Source organism: Ursus arctos, chromosome X (assembly GCF_023065955.2).
Source record: "Ursus arctos isolate Adak ecotype North America chromosome X, UrsArc2.0, whole genome shotgun sequence".
In the NCBI taxonomy this organism is placed as follows: Eukaryota; Metazoa; Chordata; class Mammalia; order Carnivora; family Ursidae; genus Ursus; species Ursus arctos.
In genome coordinates, this window is record NC_079873.1 from 77,814,267 (window position 1) to 77,834,489 (window position 20,223).

Genomic DNA, 20,223 nt, shown 5'->3' on the forward strand with positions numbered 1-20,223 from the left:
CCAGCAAAGTTATTATTCAGAATTGAAGGAGAGATTTCCAGCCAAGCAAGAGCTAGAGGAATTCATCACCACTAGATCAGCCTTACAAGAAATGTTAAAGGGATTTCTTTAAGCTGAAACAAAAAGGTGCTCATTAGTAATAGTAAAACATATGAAAGTACAATTCTCACCGGTAAAGGTAGATACACAGTGAAATTTAGGGTAATCTAATGTTGTAAAAGTGATAGGTTAATCACTTATAAAGCTAATATGAAGGTTAAAAGACAAAAGTAGTAAAAATAACTACAATAATTTGTTACATGGATACACATGATAAAAAGATGTAAATTGTGACATCAAAAACATATTGAGAATGTGTTCAAATTTAAGTTGTTATCAACTTAAAACAGACTGTTATAAATATAAGTTGTTTTATGAAAGCTTCATTGTAACCACAAAGTGAAAACCTATAGAAGATATATAAAAGATAAAGAGAAAGAAATCTAAGCAAACCACTACAGAGAAACATCAAATCACAAAGGAAGAGAGCAAGAGAAGAAAGAAACAGAGGAACTATAAACCAGCCAGAAAACAATGAATAAAATGGCAATAATTTCTTTAAATGTAAATAGACAAAATGCTCAAAAACATAGGCTGAATGGAAAAAAAAGTCTATATGCTGCCTACAAGAGACTCACTTCAGATGTGAGGACACACAGAGACTGAAAGTGAAGGGATGGAACAGGATGTTCCGTGCAAATGAAAACCAAAAGGAACCTGGGGTAGCTATACTTACATCACACAATATAGACTTTAAGAGAAAGACTGTAATAAGAAACAAAAAAGGTCATTACATAACGATAAAGGCATCAATCCAACAAGAGGATATAACATTTGTAAATCATTTATGCACCCAACATAAGAACATCTAAATATGTAAGAAGCAAATATTAACAGACCTGAAGAGAGAAATAGATAGCAATACAATAACAGTAGGGGACTTTAATATCTCAATTTCACTAATGGATAGATCATCTAGACACATTAGACCAGATGGACTCAATAGACATACAGAACATTCCATCCAAAAGCAACAGAATACACATTCTTTTCAAGTGCACACGGAACATTCTCCAGGATGTATCATATGTTAGGCTACAAAACAAGTCTTAATAAATTTAAGAAAATTGAAATCATATCAAGCATCTTTTCCAAACACAATGGTATAAAACTAGAAATCAATTACTAGAAAAAAATGGGAAAATTCACAAATAGGTGGAGATTAAACATCATGCTACTGAACAACAAATAGGTCAAAGGAGAAATCAAAAGATACCTTGAGACAAATAAGAATGGAAATACAACATGCCAAAACTTATAGGATGCAGCAAAATGTTCTAAAATTGATTGCAGTAGTGGATGCATAACTCTTTGAACATGACAACCACTGAACTGCAGATTTTAAATGGGAGAATTGTCTGGTTTGTGCACTATGTCTCAATAAAGCTGTTATTTCAAAAAATGTATAGAACTATATACATACAAATGAGTGCATGTAAAACTAGTGAAATCTGAATACAGTTTTTATGTTTTATCAATGTCAGTTTCATGGTTCTAATATTGTGTTATAGTTATATAAGGTATTACCATTAATAATAGGGAACACCAGGTGAAAAGTACATAGGACTTCCTTGTACTATTTTTACAATCTTCTGTAAAACATAATTATTTCAAAATAAAAAGTTAAAAAGGCAAAAACAAAAAAAATCCTGATTACAGATGCTTATTCTAGCTCTATTCATAATTGTCAAAAATTGGAAATAATCCAAACATCCTTCAAAGGATCAAATAAATACACTCAAATACATCCATACAATGAAATATTACTCAGCAGTAAAAAGGAATCAACTCTTTATACCACACAAAAACTTGGATGAATTTCAAAGCCATTACGCTGAAGTTAAAAAACAAGTTACAAAAGGTCATATACTCTACGATTTAATTTACACAACATTCTCAAAATGACAAAATTGTAATGATAGAGAATAGATTATTGGTTGCCAGAAGTTAAGAGTGTGTAGGGAGAGGGGTTGAGGGAAAGGGGTAACTATCAAGAAATAGCAAGAGGGAGTTTTTTGGGGTGATGCAGTTATTTTATACATAGGTTATGACAGTGGATACATGAATCTATGTGTGTTAAAATTGTATAGATAGATGTGTTTTTTAAAAATCTATTTTAAAATATGGCAATTTTTAAAAGAAAACAAATGCTAAAAGAAAGGAATGAAGAGTAAACCTGTAGATTAAACGAGATGTTAAAATATCAAGTTTTCTAAAATGGGCAATACTACAGTGTATAAGGGAATGACATTGGCTAATGGCAGAGTAGGCAGCTCCAAACTCCCATCCCTCCACAGAAACACTGAAAAACAAGCAAAAACTGTCAGAACCAATTTTGTCAGAACTCTGAAAAATAAAGGTTTACAAGCAACCAAGTAAACACTGAATTTTTAAAAAAAGGAAACTTAAAAATGTCAAGAAAGCTTTGTGTTTTTACCCACCCTTGCCTCACCCCTCCCCAGCTCATTGGTGGTCTTGAAGATGGCACCCTGCATTCCCAGTGTGGGACCCTGGTCCCTGGTTCCAGAGATGGCAGAGCAGACCTTACAGATTATTGTGTGGATCTGTTCTAACCCATCTGGGGGCTACCTGAAGGACTGACACAAGGTTCTAGTCTTTGTTTCCCTTAAATCAGAATTCATTCAGGGCAGAAAAGTGATGAGCGTTGCTCAAAAATATTGTAAGGCAAACAGAATTCTGCAGCTGCCTGGGGCGAAGATTATTGTTAAGCTGTTCCGTCAATATACCACCTAAATCCTGGGAGGAAAAGCCAGGAAGAAAGTTCCTTTGGGAAATTAGAGCACTCAAAAGTGCCTGTGAATACTGGGGAAATTTAGGAAGTTACACACATATCCAGGGCAAGATGTACACTCAGAAAAGACCTGAGAAGACCCGAGGCTTGCTCCCCTGGCTGATCTCTAGGGTCACTGTAAGCAGGAAATGAAGGCTAAGGAAGAGGTGTAAACAGCCCAGGTAAGAATTGGAGTCCCCCAATACAGAGCCAACCTGCAAAAACTAGAAGAGGTGACGTTTTTTTCTTTTGTTTGTTTTAGTTCTTGATGTTCAAAGAAAAATCTTCAAAACTAGTTGAATATAAGCCAAAAAAAAAACAAACAAACAAGACTTCAGTGACAACATATAACACAGAATATAGATTTTGCAAAAGTAGTTTGGAAACATCATGAAACAAACAAATGACCACAGCCCTCAACAATAAAAAACAGAGAACTCTGGGGGAAGTGGGAATCTGATTTCCAGAGTTATCACATTTTATTTAAATGCCTAATTACCAGTTAAAAAACCATAAGATATACAAAGAAACAGGAAGGTATGGTTCATTCACAGGAAAAAAAAAACTGATAGAAACCATCCCTGAGAAAGCCCAGACATGAGACTCATTTGACAAAGATTTTAACTACCTTAAATATGCTCGAAGAGAGAAAGGAAACTATGGACAAAGAACTAAAGGACACCTGGAAAACAAAGTATGAACAGAATGAAAATATTAATAAAGAGACAAATCCTAAATAGAACCAAGTAGAAATTCTAGAGCTGAAAACTACAATAGCTAAAATAAAAAAATTTACTAGAGGAATTCAATAGCAGATTTGAGGAGGCAGAAGAAAGAATCAATGAACTTGAAAATATGATCATTAAAATTACGAAGTCTGAGGAGTAGAAAGAAAAAAGAATGAAGAATGATGAACAGAGCTTAAGATATCTGTGTGACTCCATCAAGTGGACCAACATACACATTATGAAAGTCCCAGAAAGAGAAGAGAGAGAAAGGTGCAGAAAGAATATTTGAGGAAATAATGGCTAAAAATTTCCCAAATTTGATGAAAAGACATGAATCTACATACTCAAGAACACCAATGAGCTCCAAATATGATACTCAAAGAGATCCACCCTGGGACATAATGAGTCCCATAATGTGTCAAACTGTTGAAAACCAAAGGCAAAGAGAATCTTAAAAGCAGCAAGAAAGAAGTGACACAACACGTACGAAGGATCCTCAATAAGATTACTAGCTAATTTCTCATTGGAAACACTGCAGGCCAGAAGTCAGCGAAATGAAATATTTAAAGTGCTGGTGGGGCACCTGGGTGGTTCAGTGGGTTGAGCATCTGCCTTCAGCTCAGGTCATGATCCCAGGGTCTTCGCGTGGGGCTCCATGCTCAGTGGGGAGTCTGCTTCTCTCTCTCCCTCTGCCTGCCACTCCCCTGCTTGTACTCTCTCTCTCTGTCAAATAAATAAATAAAATATTTTTAAAAATAAAATAAAGTGCTGAAAGTGGGGCACCCAGTGGCTCCATTGGTTAAGCAACTGACTCTTGATTTCAGCTCAGGTCATGATCTCAGTGTCATGAGATCAAGCCCTGTGTTGGGCTCAATGGCATGGAGCTTGCTTGGGATTCTCTCTCTCACTCTCCTTCTGCCCCCCTCCCTGCCCCATGCGTGCATGCTCTCTCTCTCTAAAACAAAAAACAATAAAAATAAATAAAGTGCTGAAAGAAAAAAAGTTAACTAAGAATTCTGTAACTGGCATAACTGTCCTTCAAAAATGGAGTAATTAAGACATTCCCAGATAAACAAAGTTGAGGAAGTTTGTTACCAGTAGACCTGCCCTACAGGAAATGCTAAAGGGCATCCTTCAAGTTGAAACAAAAGGATATTAGATAGTAACTCAAAGCCAAACAAAGAAATAAAGATCACCAGTAAAGGCAACTACATAAATATAAAAGCCAGTATTATTGCATATTTGGTTTGTAACTTCGTTTTTATTTACTACATGATTTAAAAGATAAATGCGTAAAAATAATTTTAAATTTGTATTATTGGGCACATATCCCAAAATATAAGTTGTGACAATAAAGTTGGGGTAGAGTTGCAAAGGAGCAGAATTTTTGTATGCTGTTGAAGCTAAGTTGGTTGTCAATTTAAACTAGATTGTCAGGGGCGCCTCGGTGGCTCGGTTGGTTAAGTGTCTTGGTTTCAGCTCGGGTCATGATCTCAGCCCTGGGATTGGCCCATGTTGGGTTCCTGGCTCAGCAGGGAGTCTGCTTGTGGATTCTCTCCTTCTCCCTCTGCCCCTCCCCCCACTCATGCTCGCTTGCTCGCTCACTCTCTCTAAAAATAAATAAACAAATCTTTATTAAACTAGATTGTCATGAATTAAGGGTGTTCATGGCAACCACTAAAAAAAAATCTCAAAAAAATCAACTATAGTGTCTAGGGATACACACTTAGGTGATAAAAAGCATAAAGAAACACAAGGAAATGATTCCTAAAAAAGTCAAGATAGTGGTTACTTTTGCAGGGAGGGAGTAGGCTGTGATTTAGATGGGGCACATGGAGAGGTTCTGGTGCTGCTGACAGTGTCCTATTTCTTGACCTGGGTGATGGTTACTAGGGTATTCACTTTAAAATAACTCTTCAAGCTATGTTTTTTTGTGTGTAGTTTCCTATATCTGTGCTTCAACTAAAAAGTCGTTAAAAATAAAAATAACAGGGATTGAAAGAAGAGGGGAATGGGTAACAACCTGGGCCAAGGAAGGCATCTTTGAAGAGGTGACAGGAAGATGAGAGCAATGAAATGAGGAGGAATCATTAAAGTGAAGGGTAGGGGGACACCTGGGTGGCTCTGTCAGTTAAGCGTCTGCCTTTGGCTCAGGTCATGACCCCAGGGTCCTGAGAGCAAGTCCTGCATCAGGCTCCCTGCTCAGCGAGGAGCCTGCTTCTCCCTCTGCCTGCCACTCCCCCTGCTTGTGCTCTCCCTCTATCTCTCTGACAAATAAATGAATAAAGTCTTAAAAAAAAACACCAAAAAATACAAAAAAAAGTGAAGGGTAGGAAGAGAGTATTTGAGGCAGAGAATAGGAGGCAGGATAGAAGGGGTAGGATAGAAGGAGGCCTTGATGCAAGAATATGTAGTTGTTCATATCCCAGCAATAGGACGTGTGTGTGGACGTGTGTCTGTATAGATTTATTAGAATTGGCTCATGCTATTATGGAATCTAGCAAGTCCCAAGATCTTCAGAGTGAATCAGCAGCTAGAGACCCAAGGGAGCTGATAGTTTAGCTCCAGCATGAGTCTGAAGGCCTGAGAACCAGAAGAGCCGATGGAATAGCTCCACTTCGAAGGCAGCAAGCTCAAGATCTAGGAAGAGCCATCGTTTCAGTTCGAGTCTAAAGACAGGTAAAAGGCCAATGTCCCATTTCCAAAGCTGTCAAATAGAAAGAATCCTCTCTTACTTGGGGGAGGGTTAGCTTTTTTGCTCTATTCAGGCCTTCAACTGATTGGGTGAGGCCTACATATTAGGGAGCACAATTTGCTTTACTCACTTAAACGTTAATCTCATCCCAAAACACTCTTACGGAAACACCCAGCATAATGTTTGACCAAATATCTGGGCATCCCGTGGCCCAGTCAAGTTAATACATAAAATTAACTTATCACAGGGTGCCTGGGTGGCTCAGTCAGTTAAGCGGCTGCCTTGGGCTCAGGTCATGATCTCAGCATCCTGGGATCAAGTCCTGCATCAGGCTCCCTGCTCTGTGGGTAGTCTGCTTCTCCCTCTGCCTCTGCCTCTCTCTCTCTCATGAGTAAACAAATAAAATCTTTTAAAAAATTAACTTATCACAGTATGTGTATTACAAATGTACGAAACAACTTCACTGAAGGCAGTAGGATAAGTACTGACCTAAGTAACTTTGCAAATAAGTGGAGTCTGTCACAGCAAAAGCAAAAGGAAGTGCACATAGCACTATACTCTACCTGATCAAGTTCCCCACAGGCATGAGTTAACAATTGTAATACTGCTATATATGTATACTGGAATTGAATAATCAAGTAAATAGATCATGGATGGTGGAAGCTGGGTTGCTCATTGTTGGAGTGGGACGTTACAGATGAGCCAAGGGAGAAGGCTGGAATGATCCACGTGGTGATGGCTGAGAGTTGAAAACATCAGGATGATCTCGTGTTTAGTTCAATATACATAAACATTGTCACATAAACATTTACAGGTATATACACAAGTTAGTATACAAGCATACATTTCCTTGCTCTGTCATCTGAGAGGGCCTAGAAGTAATGACACTTCGGTAGCAATGAGCACATCTACTCCCCAGATCTTGATTTCTAAGAGCATTCTCTAATGAAAGGATGCAGAAGAAACGGCTGATTCTATGACTAGGGTAGGGAATACAGAAGATGAGCCTGAAGCGTCTGATAGTGCCAGAAAGTAATGAAGGGCTCAAAAAAAGAAACAAAACACAACGATGGAGGTATGTCAGGGGATGCAGGAGTCTACTGAAAGAATTCCCAGTGCCAAAGTTGGAACAACTTGAGCAAAAATAAATAAAGTAGCATTGGATTATAACTCAAAGTATAAAATAAATACCCAAGAGTTCATATTGTATTAATAAATGATTTAATAAACAGATGGGTGAAAATAGAAAGAAATAGAAAGAAAATTAAGAAAGAAAAAGAAAGAGGCAGAGGGAGAAAGAAAAAAGAAAGAAAAAAAGAAAATAGAAAGAAAACTTTCCATACAAAAGAATCCCAAGTAATTTATGTAGACAAATAAAAAAAGAAAAAAAATCAATTAAAAAAGATTAAAAAAAGAAAGAGGCAGAGGTAGAGGGAGAAAGAAAAAAAAAGAAAGAAAAAGAGAAAATAGAAGAAAACTTTCCATACAGAAGAATCCCAAGTAATTTATGTAGATACTCCACTTTTAAGGAGGTGGAGCCTAACTCCCCATTCCTTAAGTGTGGGCTGCATATAGTGACTTTCTGCCAAAGACTCCAGTATGGAAAGTGGAGAACAGAGGAACTCTACAGTGGAGAGGCCTGACAACCACCACCTCAGCTGGGTGATCAAAGTCAACATGACCAGCAGTACTTCACGTTGATAGCATGTACTCATGATATGATGTAATGAGAAAGGCCTTTGCCTGTGTGGTTTTCCTCCCAAGAACACGTAATTCCAATCTACTCATGAGAAAAATATCAAACACCAAGTGAAGAGCATTATACGAAATATCTGACCAGTACTCCTGTCTAGGTCATCAAAAACAAAATCTGAGCAACTGTCACAGCCCAGAGGAGCCTAAGGAGACTTGACAACTAAATGTACTGTGGTATTCTAGACAAGATCTTGGAACAGAAGGACATTAAACAATAGTGGTTCACTAATTGTAAAAAAAAAAAAATGCACCATACTACCATAAAATGCTAAGAATAGGGGAAAATGGTTGCAGGGTATACGGGAAATCTCTGCAGTATCTTTGTGATCTTTCTGTTTATCTAAAGCCATCCTAAAAAATGAAGTTTATTTTTTAAAAGTTCACTAAAAAATTAATAAGTAAAACACAGTTTGGCCAGAAGAGATAGAAAGGCCCAGAGCAGAGGCAGTTTCTTTGGTACCTGAGATCATCTCATTCACACAGTCTGTGAGACCCTTAACCTAACATACAGGTTCTGAAGCCAGAACTCCTGGGTTTCAATTCTGGCTTTATCATGTACTAGCTGGGGAACCCTAGGAAATTACTTAACCTCTTTGGGAACCTCATCTCCAAAAAGTAGGAATGAAAGCCCCTGCTTTTTGTCAATGCTGTAATAATGATTAAATGAGTTAATATGTATAATGTGCTTAAATGAGTGCTGGCACATACTAAATTCTATATAAATAAATATATACTTTGCATAAAAAATACTTTGTATAATATATATAAATACTTTGTAAACTAAAAAAAAAAAAACTATGACTACAAGTTCATTTAGTAATTAGCTGTAATCATATAAGGTAGGAAGATGTGGGTTTGGTTGCTATGAACCAGGCAGTAGTTGCCATAGATATGTCAGAACCTTGACAGCCATTGTTAGGCCATTGCCATACCCTTCACAAGCAGGCAACTGAGTTGTATCAATCTGGCAAGAAGGCTAGAAAGCTCAATACACCTTCCTATCACTCTACACATCTTATGTCTTTCATCCACAAAGAACCAACTTCTAATCAGATAAATAATTAACCACCTCAAGGTAAGCAAAATATATCATTATCTCCATTTTATAGAAAAGAGATCTGAAGGCTTAATTTAGGCGATTTCATCTCAGGATACCTAGGAGAGACATTGGAGATAAAAGAAAGGACCAGTAATCCCTACTCCAATTGTTTTCCTCCTCAGTTATCCTATTTATCCTTCTTTAGAGTGAGTTCTTGAGGAAAAACTTGTGTGATGTCAGTTTGACTTTTCTTGGTGGAACTAACAGAGAGCCCAAGATCAAGCTAGGAAACTCTGCCAGTTATCAGGAAATAGACATGAAGCTGCCACTGGCCTCATCTCAAACGGAGATGGCGAATGTGGAACCCAGACAACTAGGCTCTGGTGATTCAGGCTCCAGGTCTCATCAGCTTCAGGAGCAAAGCAGGAATAAGGCTGGATTTGATCACAGGCCATATGTAACGTTTCCCTTTCATCGGGGATACGCCATAGCCATTCTCCAGGAGGTCCTTACAGGGAGCTAAATGATTTTCCTAGGGAATAAACTATACTCTAAGTAATTCTATGAACTGTGAGTCTCTATTTGGGAATGGCAATTCTCCGAAATAGGTAATGACTCTGCAGAACCTTGTTACATTATCCATTGATAAGCTGGACATGCACTGTGCTCATGAGGTAGCTAGGCAAAGCCCATCTGAAGTATCAGTTGAAGTGCTTTGCTAACCTAATTGGAACTTCCCCAGCTCCGGGCTCCAATATAATTAGTCACTAGGAAAATGTAAATCAAAACCACAATGAGATACCACTTCACACCCACTAGGATAGCTACAAACAAAAAGACAACAAGTGTTGGTGAGGATGTGGAGAAATTGGAACACTCTTGCACTGCTGGTGGGAGTTTAAAATGCTGCAGCCACTTTGGAAAACAGTCTGGCACTTCCTCAAAAGGTTAAACATAGAGTTATCATATGACCCAGCAATTACATTTCTAGGTATATGCCCCAAAGAACTGAAAACACATGTCCATACAGAAACTTGTATGCAAATATTTATAGCACAATTATTCAGATGAGCCAAAAAGTAGAAAGAGTTCAAATGTCCATCAACTGGTGAATGGATAAGCAAACTGTGGTATATCCACACAATGGAATATTACTCAACCAGAAAATGAACAAAACACTAATACATGCTACAACATGGATAAACCTTGAAGCAATTGTCTAAATTGCCCTTTTTACTTAGGTGATCACTTCCAAAGATGGCTGCATTTTGAAATCCCCTGGGGAGCTTATGCAGTTCCCTAGAATCTTTGAGAGTGGGGCACCTGGACTGATATTTGAAATCTATTAGACTAAGTGATCTCTAAGGTCCCTTACAGTTCTAGAAATCGTATGAAATCTATGACAGTGGGTCACCAGTGCACACATTTTTGAAGCAGAAGCAATGAGAGAACCAAGCCCAGTGGATAGTTGTTACTTAGGTCTCCCAATAGGTCCTTCTTAAAATCTAATCTGGTTCTTCTCCAAGGTTTTGCTGCACGCCCCACCCCCACCCAGGATTGAATGAAGATATTCCCAACAGGGATGAACTATGGCTGAAGGAACAGGCCACACCTGATGTTACCATGCCCACGGTGGGGCTTTAATAAGAAATTCCCCCACTTTGCAGGTACCTTTCAGTGGAGTTGAGAATAACTAGTTTTTCCCTCTATGGCATTTATAGACAAGGTTGGATAGCATGAAGTTATGGATTTCTGACTTCAGACTTTGTTTATCAGCACCTGTGTTGTCCTAAGCTGATTAAGGTTCAGTGTTAATAATGGGGCTGATTTTTCATTTATTTGTTTCCTTTAATATTAAAGAACCAAGCTGAATCATGTTCCGGCTGCTGACCTCCTGCTGGTCTCGGCTAAAGACAACTGAACAGACGCGAAGGTAATATTGCAATTATTTCTCTAGATATATTCCACCATTTCCTCCAATGTATCTGCCCAAAGTCCCTCAAGGGACAAGTCTTCATGATATATATTGTGAGGGAAAGTGATTAAGCAACGTCTGCAAGATTGGAGGCAAGGTTAGGGGAGGATGGCCAGTTCTACAAAGCAAGTAAATCAGGGAAGAGATGTTTCCTTGGAGGCTTTAGGAAGAGGTTCCAATACCACTTTCTACCACCTTGGCTGTGCTTTTTATGGTACATGCATTGGGACTCCTGCCCTGAAGGCAGAGCCTCAAACATCAACGAAGAATAGAATTGTTTATCCTAAGAACTAACAGTGCTTTTTAAGGCTTTGGGTCATTTTTCTTTTCTATTTCCAGGAATGTGACCATCATTATCATTGGATTGGACAACTCGGGCAAAACTGTTCTTGTGGAGGCTTTCCAAAGATGTAAGGAATTAAGAGTATTAGATATTAGTTTAGGTCTCCTATGGGCCCCAGGGACCAAAGAAATAATCATTCCTTTCTTCCTAGCCTTACTCCATGGCCCTCAGTTTCCCTCTTTTGAAGATAAACACTTCCCAACACACACACACACACACACACACACACACACTCCTCTCCTTGGGTATCAGCCTGTTTATGTAATGTCTGTCACCTCTCCCTTTACAAGACATCCTAATTGAAGGTCCTCTCATAGTGTCAGCATGAATGAGCTCAAACTATGTAAAGTACTGCAGTCAATTATAAAGGATAGCATGTTTCAAACAGTGTCTAGTTTCAGAATTCAATTAAAGTGGAATTTGGTCTAGATAAGAGAGACAAGTGTGGGATGATGAAGAAGTTTAATAACATGAAACTCTTCGTGACAGTGAATATAGAAGGTTGGAGCCTGAGAAATGTTGTCAGTTCAGAGACCTGCAAGCTTAATACCAGATCTCCAGTTTAATACCTTGACATTTCAAGCAACAGTTACACAGAATTTCAGGGAGCTACTATTCTAGTTGCAAAGACCCATCTAACTGCTGGCCAGCCAATCAGGGAGCCCAGCGCAGGATGCCCTCCATTGACGTTTATAAAATAAAAGAAGGGGTATGATGATATGGCTGAGCTCTACATAACCTAGGCCCTCAGCAAAGTACAGGAAAGGGTTCACCTGACCCCTCCACCACTTGTTTACTTGAAGCCTGCATCAATTTCCTCGAACTACGGTGACTGCCTGCTGGCTGATCTTGCCATCTCTAGTTGACACCCCAGTATTCAATCCACACAGTTGCCTGAAGGATCTAATGCAAAAATCTGGTCATGGCACTTCCCTGCTCAAAATCAAAACCTCCCCTTTATTATCAAAACAAAATTTAAGTTCCTCAGCAGCACACAAGGTCCTCCATGATTTGGTCCTTGACTTCTCCTCCAGCTTCATTTTCCCATGCTCTCTGAATATGTCCCCTGATAAAGTCAAAACAAATTATTTGCCATTCCTCTGTGATCATACCGTTCTAGTTCACATGCCCACACTCTGTACATGATGTCTCACTACCTAGCAATTCATCCACTTCATTACCTAACTGCTTAATCAAATACCCTGAGACACAAGTCTAAGCTTGACCCCAGCTCAACCTGGGCCATCCCTAATCCCCGGCGCCTCCTTCCTCAGCTCCCACTCTAATCTGTGCCTCCCTCTATCTTGCACTTATCACAACATCATTGTACAATAGCAAGTCCATCCTCTAGACTGTGAGCCTCTTGAGAACTAATAGATCTTTCCAGCTCTGTATCTTTAGTCTCTGTACTTTTAGTACCCTCAGGCAGGTACTCAATAAATATTCGTGGAATGAATGTTCTCCCCCATTCTCCTCAGGCAACATACTGCCTCTTTACAACTTCTCCAACCCCCGTCCATTCCCCTTATAGGCAGCAAACTTGACTCCCTGCCTCTCCCAGTTCTCTGATAGGCAGAAAAGGTAACGAGGTAAGGAGTAGCAGGAAAATCAAGGAGCCAAGATAAATCACAAGATTCCTGATGAAAGTGGGGATAATTTTTAGAGCCCCAACTCAGCCCCACCCCTAGATTCCCATCCACTCTGGGTGGGGCCTGGGAATCTATCTTTTAAAAACTCCCCAGGTGTTTCTGATGGCCAGCCAGCTTTGGGAAGCATTCATCTGCAATTAGCCATGTGCTATTTTGCCTGTGAGAACAGTGCCTGCTTTTCATTCTAATTCCTAGAGAAAGGAACCTGTAGTCTATTTAATGTGTTACTGCATAACTTGCCTTGTGCTTGGTGACTAACTTGGGGTTGATTCATAAACCAATAGGTGTATGGTTGTGACTTCATTCAAAGAATAGTTTTGAATGGTCAAGAAGCAAAGTGCCGCTGATGTCACATTCCAAAGACTGTCTCAGGCCATCTTTGTCCATGCAAGACAACCAGAGTCAATTTAGTAGGTTGCTCTGTACCCAAAATGCAATAGCTTGCCTCCCTTACTTATAGGAGTTTGTTAAACATATGACTGCTTGGGTCCCAAACATAGAGGTTCTGATTCATTTGGTATAAAGTAGAACTTAAACAATCACCTCTATGTACCTCTGAATCAGAGAGTCCCTAGACTGCGCTTTATGAAACACTCTGCTGGGGATGGAGAGATAAATTAGACTCAGTACCTGTCCTCCGGGTAAATGATAAATTTCTGCTATAAATTAATAGCAGAAGTAAGAGAAATGTAAATTATCAGGAAACAACTTCTCATGACTTCTAAGTTTCACCAACAATAGATTGCATTATTGAAGGGACTGGTAAGGTTTCAAATTAAAGAAAAAAAAAACTAGGGAAAATGTTTTGCTCTGACAGGGAAAAATATATAAAGCTTGCCTGGATGCAGGAAGCAAGATTTAAAAATTACCTTTGGAGTTTCAACCTATTCACTCACTATTTTTAAGTAGTCTAATACAAACATAGCAAATATCACATCAAAGTTGTGACTGAAAACTCTATGTTACTGAAAACTATAATTAAAAAGATCACTGACTAACATGAAAACAGGAGTTATAAGATCACATTAAAATGTAATGATAATACACATACACACATATACATGTAAATATGTGTATAATCACACATTTCCAAAGATTTGAAAGCATCTTACTAACATTTCAGCTGAATGACTCATTCTGGCAATCCCATGGAAAATGTCATAGGTAGATCTAAGACTATAGGTAAATAAGTAGCTACTGATTCTGGTGTTAAAACTCCCAGGTATGAGTGTAGAGAATCTATAAAATCATTTTACTACTAATGTGGGGAGAGAGCCAGGCTAGGACTGTCAGTTCAAAAGACTGAAATGTGTATAAAACTGTCATTTTGAACTGCATTTCTATGGGAGCCGAAAGAGGTATGGAATGCTCTATGGGATTCTATGCTCTAGCCATAGCCTTGAAATGGTAAATGTATCTGAGTTTGGAATGGTTTCTTGGAGGAGATATGAGGAAGAGGACTTCATACTTCCATCCACAGTAATAGGCACCATAAACATTCATTGAACACCTGCTATATGTAAGGTAATGCAGAGCCCCTCCCTGACAGAGCTTACATTTTAGTTGGGAAGACAGGACACGCACAGAATGAGGTTAAGAACCAATTCACTAGACCACGTGCTCAACAAGAGAGAGAGAAATGAGAACTTGACAGGTCAGAGAGGCTTCCTAAAAAAAAAGTGGTACTTGAGCTGGGCCTTGAAGAAAGGGTGGGAGAAAAGGTCCTCTTGTTCATTCATTCATTCATTCATTCATTCATTCATTCATCAAAATTCATTCAACAAATATTCGTTATGCCCGCTGTGTGCCAGCTTCTGTGCTCAGCATCACGAATACAATGGTGAACAGAACTGAAAGGGTTCCTGTCCTGTTGAAGTTTATAACTCAGGTAACAAAATCATAGAATTTATAACACTAATATGTGCTGTGAGTGGTAAGCCCAGAAGAAAGGCACCTTGTCCAGACTGGGGGATGGTCGTGTGAGTTGGGAAAAACTTCCTAGAGGAAACAAGATCTAGATTGATATATATATATTTTTAAAGATTTTATTTATTTATTTGACAGAGAGAGAGACAGCCAGCGAGAGAGGGAACACAAGCAGGGGGAGTGGGAGAGGAAGAAGCAGGCTCCCAGCGGAGGAGCCTGATGTGGGGCTCGATCCCATAACGCCAGGATCACGCCCTGAGCCGAAGGCAGATGCTTAACCGCTGTGCCACCCAGGCGCCCCTAGATTGATATATTTTTTTAAAAAGCATTAAGCAAACAGAGAGTAGTGCAAGAGTGTTCTAAGCAGTGGGAATAGCATCTTGTGAAGGCCCAGGGCAAGACAGAGCATGGCATTCTTGTGGTATGGGAGGAACACGAGCCAAGGAGCAGAGGGAGGAAGAAACTGGGTGTGTACCAGGAGCTCTGTGGACACCAGTCAGGTCTGGCAGGTTGGGAGGCAAAGGAGTCAGTATTCTATCCTGGGAGCAGTGGGCACTCAAGGAAAGTTACTGAGCCAGGAAACGGTAGCATGACAAAGTGCTGGTTGAGGAAGAAGAATCCGTGAGTGTGAGCAGGATGGCAAGACGCCTCCGTTGGCTTCCTCAGGGCAGGCTCTGGTCAAGGTTCAGATCATTGTTTAACAAATTCTAACTCTATTCCCCGGCTTTGTGGTTTCTTCTCCTCTCTTCCCCTATGCATAGTACTTCCCACTAGGATGGACAATTGTATGAAATCTGAATTGACTACACTCTTGCTGGATGAGTACGAAGTTTCCATCTATGACCTGAATGGAGACATGAAGGGCCGAGAAAATTGGCCGAACTACTACGCACAGGCACACGGACTTGTTTTTGTCCTGGATTCCAGTGACTCAGGACGCATGCAGGAAGTGAAGATCATCTTGACACATCTCCTGTCTGATAAAAGAGTGGCAGGGAAACCTATCCTACTGTAAGACTCTGCTTTTGTGCCCCATTTTTCCTTCCCATGTACCCTCAGAAGAGAATTAGGCAGAGGAAGGGTGGTCCCTTTGTCACACCCAGCTTGACCTCCTCTTCCCTTCAGCTCAGTGAGGGGAAGTGGGCCAGTCCTCTGGGGGCAGTTTTCAAAAGCCACTTTCTAGCACATACTGCCATGGGGGAACATGTTACCTAGCTGTAGAAAGGTAATTCTGAAAGCAAGCATCACAGGGAAATGGACAGTAATATCTGGATCTTCTACCCCCTTCCCTCAACTCTTCCCGAAAACTACCTTCCCGAATTTGCTTCTTTTCTGGCTTCAGACTCTGACCCTGAGAAGGTGGCAGAAAACAACCCCTTTTTTGTATAAGTGATGCCAATGGACTCCTCCTTTTGCCAACTACGCAAGAGTTATGTAATTAGCATTCATTCCAGGGTGATAATTCTGATGGCCCATCAATCCTCACCCTTCCCCCACTTTTTGCTTTCTTCATTCCTTGTTAGTACCCCCAACTCAAGCCTGAACAGAGGTTGGGAGAGTGTGTAAAAACTCCAAATCTGTTTGTATCCTGGTTAGCAATTCTAATTCAAGTTTGATGGCATAGTGTAGAGTAAGTGAGAAACAAGGTCTGGGGATTATCTTGAACTCAAATTATCTGTGCTCTTCTTTCCTCCACTGAGAGTTGGCTAGAAACATTTCTGCCTCATCCCATTGGTTATGTTTTTAAAGCTAGTTCCTGGATATGTAGTAGTTGTACTAGAATTGATCGGTTCTCCTCCTCATTCCCTTCTTTGCTTGCCCTTGGCCTCTATTTCTGTTTTACCCCTCCTCTTCTCTTCCCTTCCTCTCTCCTATGCCCTGCTCTAGCCTGGCAAACAAACAAGACAAGAAGGACGCACTCCTACCTTGTGATATTATTGAATATCTACTCCTAGAAAGGCTAGCGAATGAGAACAAGTCCCTGTGCCGAGTGGTAAGTATCAAACCCCCTTCCTTCCCTCCCTCACCGTCTTGAGCCCAGCTGATGCATCCCTCGGCCCATTCCATAATCAGACCCATCTGCTGGGTATCAGGCAAAGCCTCTCCCCCACAGGCAACATCTACAGTGATAATTTCTGACTCAATGCTGACAGTAAATAACACATTCTTATAACACTTTCACATCTGTTTTCTCATTAGGCCTTCAAAATAGCTCTGTACAATTAAGAAGTTTCAATATCCTCATTCTATGGATAAGAAAGCTAAGGTGCAGAGGCTATGAGTGACTTGCCCAAGGTCACACATCCAGGACATTACACCACAATTACTTTTTTTAAAGGACCTTAACTTTTGTCTCTTATTTACCTTCTCAGGAGTGAGTGCTGAGTGTCTCCTAGGAAGTCTAAGAGCCTCTCTAGGCATAGCAGAGCTTAAGTGTACCTCTGCTCTTGGCTGAGAATAATTGGGACTTTGGGCCTCAGGGATTCCAGTCCCTTGGGTTAGAGTCTTCTCTTCTCTTTTTGTCACAGGAACCCTGTTCAGCCATCAAAAACCTCCAAAGAAGGAACCATCAGCCCATCATTGAAGGTCTACGCTGGCTATTAGCTGCCATTGGGGATAAATATGAAGAGCTGTGTACTCGCCAACAGCCACTCACCTCGAGCATCCCAACCTCCAAGGGCACCAGAGGCTCTGGGGAAAGATGCTCATCAGACAGGTACTGAGCTGCCTCTATTAGGGGTACTAATAAGAACAGACGCGGGAGTCAACCTTCAACATACGCAGGGAGGTCTGGGTAGTGTTTGGATTCTGTGCGGTGCTGAGCAAGTGTCTCAAGATCAGTTGGCCCAAATGGGGCTAGGGCAACGACCAGGAACATTCCGACATTGTTAGCTCTACCCTCTCCCTCATGTTAGTGGGATGAGGTGTAGAAAGGTAAAGCCAACCTATCGGTATTAGAGCTTCTCTGAAACAGGGTTTCTGTTGCCTGGTGTGCCACACAGAGGAGAAGAGGAACATGAACCCCTTAAGAAGCTGATTGGAAACATTCTATGGCGAAAAGTCTTAAAGCTACCCTACATTCTCTGCTTTCAGTTCTCTGTTCCTCCCAATAATTAGGAAAGATGAGAAAAAAACAGGAAATATGGAAAAGAAGGAGAAAAAGGAGAAGAAAACAGGAGTTGATTAAGGTTTTGAGGAATAAAAAACCTAAATGTCCTCTTGCTCTGTCATCCCTTTCAATGTCCAAAGGCATATGGCAGGGATGGGGTAATAGCTACATTCAATTAAGGAGCCTGAAGTGTGTCTGTTTTCAGTATTGCTTTGTCTTTCCTCTCTCTCCCAGCTTTGCTACCAGGATGGGAATGTCCAAAGAAAAAAGACAGCATCTAGGACAACGCTCAGTGGAAGCTAGGCCCCTAAAGCCAATTCTACAGGTAAGTGGCTCTCTAAGTGTTACTGCCCCAGGGACCAATCCCTGAACTGTCAGAGCACCAACTGACTTTTTTCCTCCATCTTCTTGCTGTACAGAAAGAAGGTTTAAGATTAAGGCCTAAAAAGAACATATCAGTAACATTTGCTTTAGATGAACCCATGGAGGAAGGTGAATGTTCTGGCAGAAATAGAACTCGGAACACTACTGAGCTTTGCTACAATCAAAGTGATAACTTGCAACCCCCAGCTCCACTTGTCGATGATGATCTTTTTGAAGGTAATGCTGGACCAGTGGTTTAGTCAGAAAAGATATACAGGCCTTCTCTCACAATTTATAAAAGAGTATTCCTGTTTTGAGTCTGAAACTCTTTTCTCATACTGTGGCTGGTGGTTAGAAGAAGCAGGTGAAGTACAGGGAGAGTGCTTGGGGACTACCCTCTGGTTAGCCCAGTATGATGCCCCAGCACTCCAGCACTGGCTGACACAAGATCTTTGTTTGCACAGCTATCAGGCTATCTTAAAGGTTATGATTTCCAGTGGTGGAAGTACAAATTGGTACAATCTTTATGGTGAGAAGTTTAGCTGTCTCTCTTCTCTCATTATGAATAAATTACACACACACACACACACACACACACACATTCCACTTTAAAAATGTGGAAACCCAATATTGTGTAAAACAGCTAAAAGTTGGAAACAAGCTAAAGGACTAATAATGGGGAGTGGCTAAATAAATAATGGTGCATTCATACAATGGAATACTATGCAGACATTAAAAGGGATAATGTTGACTTATATTTACTACATGGAAAGTTTTCCACAGCCTGACATTTTGTTAGAGAAAAATGGTAAATCAGGGTCTAGCATGTTCAGCAAGATGTGTATACATGTGCAGAATATCTGAAGGGAAATCATCCAAACAGCAGTGGTTTTCTCTAGGGGTGAGACACTAGGTGATTTTGAGAAGTAAAAGGCCTAGGTGACTTTCTTTGGATGTTTGGTTTTGGGAAATTCTAGTTTTTATAAAAAGCATATACAATCTCTCCCAATACAACAAAGGCATTTTTTAAAAAAGCTATGAGACCTTGAAGGCCCCCTGTTGTTAATGGCCACTCCTTCTCAATGCTCCTTGGGACCCTGTTGTCTATGATGGCCAACTGTCAATAATATGTCACCTCCACTCTCCAAGGGATCTAGCCCTTCAGGCCACCCCAGAGCCTTGGGTTGTTATACCTATACAGAGGGGCCTAGCCTGGGCCAGGGCCACTGAGGAGAAGAGAGGTAGTGCTCTGGGGACAAGGGGTGAGGATGAGAGCTGAGTGGAAGAAATCTGGTAGAAGAGCAGAAGAAGTGTTTTTCTAGATGTCAGGAACTACCCCTAAATCTCTGTTCAAAACTGAAATCCATTTTTCATTTCTATAACTTCAGAACCCAGGGCAAAGAAAAAACTGGAGAAATGGGACACAGAAGAGATGTTACTGGAAAATCCCTGTGAAGAAGCCTTTGGATCCTGTGGTTAGTATTCCTTATATGAAGGGGAGAGGGAAAAGAGCAAGACTGATTGAAAGTATGAGGCCAGGGCAGAGGGCAGGTGTCTGGAGGGGTGCAGTCTACACCCCCTTAGGTGTATGGGCCAACACCCTCCCAACTGGGAGTGATCTGGGAAGGACAGGAAACCTGGTGCTTAGCTTCACTTGCAGTGACTGGCTGTTTTCTTTCTCTTATTAGACTTTTAACAGAGTACTAAAGAGAAAAATGGAGGGAAGTCCAAAAAAACCATCTCCTATCATT

General features: G+C 40.4%; 1 protein-coding gene across 1 annotated transcript; it reads left to right on the top strand.

The window, feature by feature from the left end:
- Positions 1–10,981: 10,981 nt before the first annotated feature.
- On the top strand, positions 10,982–19,952 carry ARL13A (ADP ribosylation factor like GTPase 13A). Its single transcript, XM_026483614.2, has 8 exons — positions 10,982–11,040; positions 11,422–11,492; positions 15,762–16,011; positions 16,888–16,993; positions 17,529–17,716; positions 18,344–18,434; positions 18,529–18,709; positions 19,861–19,952. The coding sequence occupies exons 1-8, from the start codon at positions 10,982–10,984 to the stop codon at positions 19,950–19,952; spliced, it is 1,038 nt and encodes a 345-aa protein (XP_026339399.1).
- Positions 19,953–20,223: the final 271 nt, after the last annotated feature.

Excerpts from the sequence above, each read along its gene's own strand:
- ARL13A (XM_026483614.2), top strand. The coding sequence starts at position 10,982 with ATGTTCCGGCTGCTGACCTCCTGCTGGTCTCGGCTAAAGACAACTGAA. Across the intron at positions 11,041-11,421 it reads ACAACTGAACAGACGCGAAG|GAATGTGACCATCATTATCA; the intron begins GTAATATTGCAA and ends TTCTATTTCCAG. Across the intron at positions 16,994-17,528 it reads ACAAGTCCCTGTGCCGAGTG|GAACCCTGTTCAGCCATCAA; the intron begins GTAAGTATCAAA and ends TTTTTGTCACAG.